The sequence below is a fragment of the Dioscorea cayenensis genome, chromosome 11 (genome assembly GCF_009730915.1).
Source record: "Dioscorea cayenensis subsp. rotundata cultivar TDr96_F1 chromosome 11, TDr96_F1_v2_PseudoChromosome.rev07_lg8_w22 25.fasta, whole genome shotgun sequence".
Lineage (NCBI taxonomy): Eukaryota > Viridiplantae > Streptophyta > Magnoliopsida > Dioscoreales > Dioscoreaceae > Dioscorea > Dioscorea cayenensis.
The window spans coordinates 18,050,748-18,061,190 of NC_052481.1; the positions used below are offsets into that span (position 1 = coordinate 18,050,748).

General features: G+C 34.2%; 1 protein-coding gene across 1 annotated transcript; it reads right to left on the reverse strand.

Moving 5' to 3' along the window:
* Positions 1 to 56: 56 nt before the first annotated feature.
* LOC120272575 (kinesin-like protein KIN-UB) lies at positions 57 to 9,625 on the reverse strand. The gene is made up of 10 exons (XM_039279435.1): positions 9,219 to 9,625; positions 7,164 to 7,264; positions 6,937 to 7,059; positions 5,753 to 5,938; positions 5,350 to 5,571; positions 5,048 to 5,210; positions 3,531 to 3,680; positions 2,362 to 2,450; positions 839 to 1,042; positions 57 to 331 (listed from the first exon to the last, which is right to left on the reverse strand). The coding sequence occupies exons 1-10, from the start codon at positions 9,394 to 9,396 to the stop codon at positions 80 to 82; spliced, it is 1,668 nt and encodes a 555-aa protein (XP_039135369.1). The 5' UTR covers positions 9,397 to 9,625; the 3' UTR covers positions 57 to 79.
* Positions 9,626 to 10,443: the final 818 nt, after the last annotated feature.

Here is a 10,443-nt window from a genome sequence, read left to right on the forward strand (position 1 = left end):
TATGTACCACTGTTACAATTCATCAAATATAAGTAATTTTACTCTGATAAACAAGAATGGTTTGATTCTCATCGCAACATCAAGTAAATGCATGAAAGAACAGACTCCTGTCGTAGCTGTGTATGCCATCAATAAATGCTAGATAAAAAAAAAATAAAGTGTACAAAAAAAAAGCTCTGCAGACCTCTTCACCAGGTATATTCTCCATATTCCGAGCATGGTTTTCTGCACCAATCGTATCATTTGAAATTATTTGTTTATTTGCTATTAACTGCTCCTCAAGCCTCTTTACTGATTCCATATAATCCTCTTCGTATTTAGCTTTCTCATTCTTTAGAAGAAAATAAGTTAACAGAAAGAATCAGCCAGTAGATTTCCTTTCTTCAAGTAAAAATTTATACTGCCCATAAGAAACAAAAAAAATAATTTTCAGACAAAAGAATCTGAACTTTTTTTTAGTAACAATTTATTTGATTTATTTGGGCATAAGTATTCAACACTTGAAATGGAAATATCAATTAGAAATTGAAACTATAAGTATGCCGATTCAGGTACTCTTCAATACAAGCAACAAAAGCAGGAAATAGGAGTGCATGCAAATAAATGGTCTCAAGTTAATGCTAACATGGTCATGATTAATTACATGAAACTTTAAATGTGCAAAAAATAAAATAGCATAAGAGAAGGGTAGTGGGAGCATTTGTAAGAATTTGCATTATCCTACTACAAAAAAAGTGGGAAGTGTAAAAGGTACCATATAAAAGATTGTATAATAGTAATAATAAATAAAATGAGTTCAGATGAATTCATTGTTCAAAGGAGAAAATTACAAACAAACCTCTAATGCGATCATATATGTTTTGTCAGCTTCAGCAAGACGACTTTGTGCTTCAGCTCTTATTTTCTCTACCTCATCCTCAAAATCTTTCTGTTGCCTTTCATTTTCAGCAATTAGTTTGTCTAATTCTATGTCAAGTCTCCTGCATAAGCTCTTGTAATCAAATTCCTCCTTCAACTTCACCATGTTCTCCACCTTCATAGCCTATCATAAATAATATTCCACAAAACCTGCTCCCATCAATTCAATATAGGAAATACATTTGCATGTAGCACATAAACTAAGGCTCTAGGACACAGGATATTGGATGATATGCATTGGTAAACAGATTGATAAATACGCTCATATTAGTAGATTTTAAAAAAACTAATTCCAACTGGGTATGTATACGACATAATCATTAACTGCATTAGTAACTTTCAAAAAGATAATTGTACCCCAGTTATATTAAACATTCAATTGATACCATAAAGTCACACCCTTTATCCAATTCCATTGTTTATTTTATTATACCTTTAGTGTTTACTCAATAAAATTGCTTTGCATCCCTTTTCTTTTCCAGCATGTAACCAGGAAATTTTGGTAAAAGATGGCAGATGAATAGAAGTAACAAGAAGAACTAGTGATTTGAGGTCTATGAAGATTTGATGTTTTGCATTATCTCTCTTCCATAAGAATCTTTCCACATTAATTGTGATAAACAAAATAACTTTCTTTCAAGCATCATGGCTTTATACTTGTCCAAGCTCTTATCAGCAAAAGCCTGGATATATTCTGCCATGAGATGATCTAAGGTACAACCAGAAGGGGATAAAATTCTTTACTAGTGAGGAAAATTAGCATCTTTAAAAAAATGCACAAGTTCCAATAATTCCAATAGTCTGTTGCTACAATGAAATCACACGTTAAAAGATCTGTATTCATAAATTTATTAAGATTTAATTGAATATGAAAACCAACCAAGGGGGAAAAGTCTCAAATTCTCACAATCCTAACAAACAGTTCAAAATTAGGTGCTCCCAGAATGAGCTTGCTATAATGTGAAGGCTAGTGAAATGGACATATAACTGGGGAGGCTAATCATCCTCCTAAATACTAGCAACAAGGTAACGAAAGAAAATACAGAATGGCCATCCATTAGTGAATCCATTATGATATAATAAATTGAAGAAGACTTTTTCCATAACAAAAAGGGAAAGAATACGCAAAACCTATCCCAATTTAAAATTTAAACAAAACATCAATAGATGAACCATGAAAAATGGGAAATGAAATGAAACTGTATTTAAGGCAGTAAGCACTGTTACTGCATCTTACGAAGCCTACTCTCTGTCCAATCATTAATGAATCCACTATAATATAATAAAACAAGGAAAACTTCCAAGCCAGCAAAAAGAGTAGAATAATTTAAATACTTTTGCAAGATTAAATGAAAATCAACCACATAAACCTTGAAAAACAGGGCATTCAATAAACTGCATTCAAAGCGTTGGCATTATTACGGCCTTACATAAAATCCTTACTCTTTGTCCAAACATTATAGTACTTGCAGTCTCCCCCCGATGACGTGGAGATGGGCCAATTGTTACAACCAGTGATGTTCTTGCAGTACCTATACAATGTGATACAAACAGGAAGTTGTATTACCAAGTATGAAAATAATGAAATTGTGAACAGATGTATGCTGACAAACCATGAGATACTAATATCTTGCATGATGTCCATTGTGTACTATAATCTATCACATAGTTGTGAATTTGAATGTGTTATATCCATCATCAGTGCAGTCACTTCCACTAAATCTGAGAAAAAAGATTTTACGTTCTTTCGAACACCTTAAATGGCAGAAATGAGTAGAAATATCCAGTTTTATTTAAATTTATTCCACTTATAACAGTAAATGATAAATGATCAGTCAACGGACCATCAAAACCCTGATTGGACTGATAAGAAGTAAGTTGTTTTGGAATGGAAGAGAGAATCCATTAACATCAACGGCCCATGTGTCATAAGTGACATAATCTAGAAAATTTATGCAGTGGGGAAGTAGGTCTCAATCATCAACATTTCAGAAGCATCAAGCATATGTGGCGGAATAAGGAAACTTAAGTTTAAATTATTGTGAAAAAATCGCATTGAGTATCAAAACATAAGGTGTACTAAATGTAAAGAATATACTTGATAATAACCATATATATGTGAACAATCAAGTGCCATATATGCCAAGGGCAAAAGTCAAGAAGGCCACAGGCAAGAAATGGTTAGAATACTCTGAAGACTTCTAAAACTTAAATTATCTTCTCTGATGTGAAAACTTCTCTCATGACTAAAAATATAAGAATGACACTTCAGCAATGAGAGAATATATTCAAGTACATGGGAAATGAAATACAACATGATACAAAGAAACTACAAAACAAGACAGACGTTTAAAAACAGATATGATCATAAGCATAATCCTTGCACAGCATGGGAGAAGATTCCGAGTAATTTAGTTATTAGATTAGAGCATCATCAATTGATTCCATGGACTCCAAGAGTACCACATATTCATACTATCTAAACTGAGTGCAACAGTCCACAATTAATATTACATAAGATGAATATAACTGCAGCAAGAATGAGGCAACATATCTAACCATGCCAAACTAGCCGCATGCAGTATCTTCCTAAAATGCTTGAAGGGACTTACCACCAAAGGAATCTCGAAGCAACCTGGTTAGTTTTGAATCACGAAATGGCACATGCGCATTATTTTCAGCTAAAGAATTAATGCATTTCCCAAGGGCACTCAGTGACAAATTAATAGATTTAGCTTCTTCTAGCGTGTGGCCATCACTTCCTGGTAACACAAACAGCAATTTAGAATCAATAAAACCCATGGAGAATCAGTAATTGCTCTAGCAGTTTAAAATATTCATCACATTCTGCAGTCAACAAAAGATACTTGAAATTACTAAGATGCCAATTGGGCATATTTGACCATAACTTAAAAGGCAAACACCAATCAAGTTCTTTTAACTATATGGTTAAATGGAAAAATTTTAACATTCCAATAAAAAAGAATATGAAAGGACCATGAAATGGACACACAAGATTTAACTTGACCATTATGCCAGTATTGCTAGCAAAATAATTATACATTCTATTATTCTAATGGTCAACTTGAACTTTATATCCAAGCATATCACTCCTCTCATATGCACCTATTTTTTAGTCAACTTTATATCTTATAGCATAACACTCCTCTCATATGCACCTATTTTTTAGTCAACTTTATATCTTATAGCATAACACTCCAAATACACACGTGTGTGTATGAACACACACATTTGTATGTAAATATGTATGCATGTACATGTTTATGTATAAATGCATGCATTCGTTAATACATGTATTTGATGTCAAGTACAGCAAAACAGAATCAAAAGCTGGTACAAATAAAAACATGAGGGCAACATTTAGTTATACCTGCAACTAACAAAACTACCTGATATACCAAATTCATTAAGTATCCCAATTATACACGACACAAATTATAGTTACATAAGGTCATTCTGCATACCATCCTATTGCAAGACCAGTTTAGAGAGACATCCTCAACAATCAAAATATCAAGTGTGTGCTTCATTTACAAGTACTGAAGAAGGGTACTCAAACTCTTTCTGATTGATTACATTCAAAGTAGATAGAAGTTACCGAAGAAGGAACTTACTCCTAAAATACATTTATGCTAGAAATGGAAAGGAGTTAAAGGCATTTCATTTTTTCTGTTTCAGATCAACCAGACAAAAATCTGAAACATTCTGATTAAGAAAATTTCCAGACCATGCATTACAAGATGAAGAACATCATCTACCATAATTTCCTACAAAATCTGTTTTGGAATTTCTGCAATTGGTATTTGGCTATTCATACCTCTTTATTTTATCTCTACAGAAGACATTACTCTTCATTCCAGTAACAAATAGAAATTTATACAATATAGCATACAACATGGTCAGATACACAGGAAGAGGTTTGTGTGGATGTGCATCTACGTAATGCCAAGAGCTGTCTATGAGCATGACGGTAGAAGTAGGCAGGGAATGAAATATTTACAGAGCCAAATATGTACAATGAGTTGTTAATACAGAAAGGAATGCTAGGAACAAAACTAAGAATTGGGGTACATTCAAAGTTAGTTGTAAACTAAATTCTAAAAAATACCAGATTTATCTATGCGTTCTGAGCCTGCAAGGTCTACCACAACAAGCTTGCTTTTCCTGACAATCGGTGGCCTAAAAGATGTAACCAACGGAGAAGCATTGCCATTCTCAGCAGGAAAATTTTCTCGGTCATTTCTTCCTTTACTGGACCTCCTAACATGAACCTGCACAAAACATATTTTAACTTACGAAATTGAAGAAACAACATCCTAAACTAATAATATATTACATAGAATACTGAAGACAAGCAGAGAAATGAAATAAAACTAGCACACCTTCACATGGCCAAACTAAGTAACTCACCATCAAAATAGCATGACTGCGAGAAGATTCAGTATTCAATTTCGTGTTTGCTGCAAAACGGTGAGCCTCCCCTAGTCTAAGAAGTTCAAGAAAACTACTCTGATCTCTAATTTCTACTATGGTAGCCCCAGGTACTGAAACATCCCCAGTCTTGGGGTCTTCTACAATAGCAATATTATCATTTGTTGGGACAAGAAGATCCTGGATGGTTTCCATGTAAAGCTGTAGATCATACAAAATACCCAAATGTCAGAGCACTGCTAGAATTGAAGTTTCTTGGAATGAAGCAGGTAAGGACAGAATAAGAATTCTATATTCCGAAGTATTACAAACAATTTTCTCGAGAATTTATAACCCTAAGCTAGTAGGAAAGTCATTTGGGTAAGATTTCTTGAAACAGAACCTGCATATAGGATACTGATACAGAATCAGCATCAGGGGATACGCCCGCAAGGATATCCTCCATTGCACGAACCATAATTCCCCGAGCAGCAATGTCCTCCTCACCGAGCCTTCCCAGCGTGAATGTCTTCCCAGTACCAGTCTGTCCATATGCCATAACTGTGCCATTGTAGCCCTCCAGCACACTCTACAAAGAAATGGAACTAACCATTACCATGAAGTACAATATTGCAAACTACAAGAAACTAGAAGCCCCAAAGAATCTCACAAGATATGCACTCAGTGAAGACAACAGCACATAGCTTAACTGAAGTTTTGCCTTGAGAAAATCAAGTAAATGGCAAAAGTATGACATGATAAGCAGAGATTGATTTGGAGAAAAGGTATATAGCATGAATAAAAAGAAACAGAACAGAAGACCAAAGGAAAAAGACATCAGAACGCCAACAAAGGTGCTACATTATTGTATAAAGTGTAACCTTTGGCATACCTCAACATGTCTTTTGATCTTTTAAATTCACCTGTAACAAATTGTGCTAGTATTTCATGATTTTCTCAGTGGTAGTTCCATGTGTGGAATTTATGTATAGAAGAAAATTGTTAAGTATATGAGACTTATGAGAAAAGCTAATTCAGTTCACTTTTTACGTTAAAAAAAACGAAGATTTTGCTGCTGTTTCTTCACCAGGTGACATATCCATGATGGAAGTGGTCATCTACAAATCTACTTTGATTGCCTCATAATCATTTATACCAGTTCATAATTCTGATCAGCGTAATTTCTCAGTAAAAAATATCCCATTCATCAACATTGCAGATCAGCAATTAGTATGATTCAGTATTACAATTTTAATGAGACGCAAAACGCTTAAGAGATCCCTCGAAAACTTAAAATTATTTCACACAAGAAAAGACTCGCATTGACTATCTTGGTTCTGCAAATGCCCGAAAACCAGAATGGTCATATTAGAAGTTACTACAAAATCACTATATTTATTCTTTAGAACAAGAGATATTTTTCACAATTCATGAAAACAAAAAGAACAGTCAAGAAATTTCATACAGCAAATAGTGCACCTCATCAACCAAGAAAGAAAAAAATTCCCAATCATATTCACATGAAACAGAACTGCAATAATAAATATCTGGCTAGAAATAATGGCATGAGAAGACATACTATCCTACCTCAACAACAGGTTTAGCAACACCTTCATAAACTCGTTTTTGAGAAGCGAATTCTGTCAAAATCTCATCAAATTCATAGGTTTCTGAATCCCAGTTGTTTTTGCGGAGCTTTAATCTTTTAAGCTGAGAAAAGCAAAGGACAAGTCAATTCATCATTATTATATGAACTGCTTCCTAGCTTATGGTTTGAAAAAGGTATAAATATAATAAAGTACTCATGCAAGAACCTCAGGCAGCAATTCTACACAATCTGCAAAATCAACATCTGCTTCCATCTCCTCTACATTTCTAGGCCGAAGTCTTACAGCCACTCGAACCCTTCCAGGAACTGTTCACAACATATAAATTGATTGAAGTGATCAATCCATATTTAAAGAAATAGAAAACCTAAGAACTACAGATTGAATTATAAGATTAGTCTTGCAGTTTTTACTTTTCAATGTTTTCCAAGTTCAACAAAAGCTAGGTGAATTAATATAAAAACTTCAAATTAGCTGTCATCGCATTAGATTTATTAAACAACCATACGAAACACTGATAACATTCCCATTGAGCTTTCTATCCCAATATACATGTAGAATGTTATATTTTCATTCCACAAATATGTTCTCCATAATTTCATTATAGAATCTATGGCTGTTTCATTCTGTCAATCAAGGGAAGGCACAACATAGTAGACATATGGAATGCAGCTTTATCTTCACCAAATGATATTCAAATACTTCTGAATATAAATAAAGAGGTCAGATCCGCATTTTATCTTTCTCATATTTAATTGCCCTATATCTTTTATTATTCTACTTCAATTTCAACTTGTATTTGAGAGTGGCAGCATTAACTCGAGAGTCATGATAACCTTCAAATAAATCCTTCAACCCTACCAGTGTGTTGCACATGCAAGCACACATATGGCAAAACTACAAATAGAGTATTTGCTTATGCTGATAATCCAAAGGAACAAAGATAAAAACCCCAAAAAACAAGTTTTATAACACATAAACCACAATAATACTGCCTACAAACCTCATACTCAAGTAGCAGATGAGCTAACATGATCACCCTTCATTTCTCTTATGGACAAGACTTCACATCATGTACATTATGTCAAAAGCTTAAAGCATCGCATTTTTCTTTAGAACAGTTAATGTCATTTCTCTATTTTCCACATCCACCAGCATGGAGGCAAAACAAATGCATGCCATTAACAATGAGAATCATTTTATCTTCTCTGAACTTCTCCACAATGATTTGAGCAAGTGTAGATGATCATGCACTCTCAAAATACACCTCATATGAAACCACAATGATCTCACAAAGGGAGTAAAAGAGGAAGCAACAATGGCCAGGAAACCGAACAGCCAGAGGATCATCATTCAATCAAATATCAAGCCAGAAATTTAATAAGTAGATCACTGACCAGCTACATACCCATAAATACAATACACCCCTATTCAACTTCACCAACATTTCTTCAATTTGTATGGGAAACTACATATTGGGCCAAACAGAAAACAGAATTAACCTCTTCAGATATGTCCTGCAAATAAAATGTTCCAAATCAAGTATATAATTCATAAGCCTGTCCAATCACTTACCTAGCAACGCAGCATCCATATCCAACAGTTGATGGCTCCAAGACCTTTCAGGAGCCTTTGGTTTTACATGTTAAATTCCAACTTAGTGATATCCATGCACTCATTGGAGTATGAGTTCAGATACAATGGACAACCATTAGACTATGGACTTCACTAATCTAAAAGATATCACCTGTATAATATTCTATGGAAAATTTAAAAAAGTATAAACTTTGCAATATTCACTTTAGTCCAAAACCTCATATATACAGCTGTACTCTGCATACGCAATATTCAGCAGTACTTTAACATTCACAAATGTCAATCGCTAAACAAAGCACTTACTGGTAATAGATGTTACAATGAATCGTCAAAACAGTGAAAACAGATCGATTCACGAAAACAGACAAAAGAAAATGTCAACCTTAATTTTCGCCATTCATCCTAACTATAGCCCAAGACATCGCAAAAAAAATCTCTATATTTTACTGACTCTAGCTACCCTCCTCTTTCAAAGAAGTCACCTTTAACTAAAAGCCATTAACCCGCGTCTTCCTCCTTCCCATCATCATCCACTGTTTCCATCGCACATCACCATCAGATCCAAAAGCCTCAAGAAACACCAAAGAAACCCCACCGCAAAGAAGCAAAATCCAAACTTTTTCCCAGATCTCGAATGAAAACGCAAAAGAGAAGAAGAATGTATACCTCCAGCGTCGTCCTTGACAGAGTTGGAGCCGGAGTTACTACGGCGGAGGCCGGAAGCGGGGCCAGCGGGCTGGCGGGACTTAGTAGAGGGCTTAGGAGTGGAGTAACCAGCAGAGGGAGGACGATCGAGCTTGGAACTAACTTTAGGGGCGCCATTCCTATAACTCCCGGAGGCCATTGAGCGGGATCGAGCCCTAGGTGAAAAAGGCGAGGAATTGGAGAGGAGAAGGTCGGGAATGCGAGGGAGAAGCAAGGGTTGTTGAGATGGGAAGTGGAAGAGGGCCCAGAAGGAGCATATGATGGCGAGGAAGAGGGATGAAGGAAGGCGAGATAGGGAGAGGAGAGGGAGTGGCCGCAGCTACTTCTCCTCCTTGGCCCGCTCTCTTCTTCTTTCTTTTTTTTCTTGCTTTCTTGAAAATAATATCTCTTGGTCTTGTGTTGTCTTTTTCTTTCCTTTTTTTATTTTTTTATTTTTTAAAAAAAAAATTTTAATTTTGTACTCTCAGGAGAAACAATTTTCTTGTTATAAAATTTTGGTTTTTAGAATTTTAAATGCTGAAAATTATTAAATTAATAAATTAATTTTAAAGCGAGAATATCTTAATTTTTTATTTTTAATTCTCTTTCAGAGAAATTTGATTACTTATTTTGACCTGTTTTATGTTTTTTTTAGTTAGGGGAGGTTTAACTGATAACTTGACTTGTAAGTAAATTTGTGAAAATTTATTTAATTTTTAAATTTTAAAAATTATATTTGGTCCTCTTTTAAAAAATTATATTTATTTATTTTGATTTTTTTTAGTTGGGAGGGGATAATTAATAGCTTATATTTTATTTTTTCAAAAATGTGTACAAACCATAAGTCCAAATGTGCATAGACTTAAAGCGCATGTGCAAGCTCAATAATATTTATGCTCTCATATTGAGCCAACTGAAATTCTAACTTATCTTCTTATAGTAATACGTACAGCTTACACAATAGACCTAGGGCTAATAAACTAAAAGATCATTTATTAATTAATAACTTTTCACTTGTCAGTGATGGGTATACGGGAGAAGTTGAGGTTTACAACACATATATGTTCCACCTTAGTGACTTAGGATTTGAAGCCTTTTCAATGAAATGAATATGTTATGCATAAGACCTAATGGTAATAAACTAAACGGTCTATAATAATTAATAACTTGTAAGTAAATTTAACAAAAATATATTAAATTTTTAAAT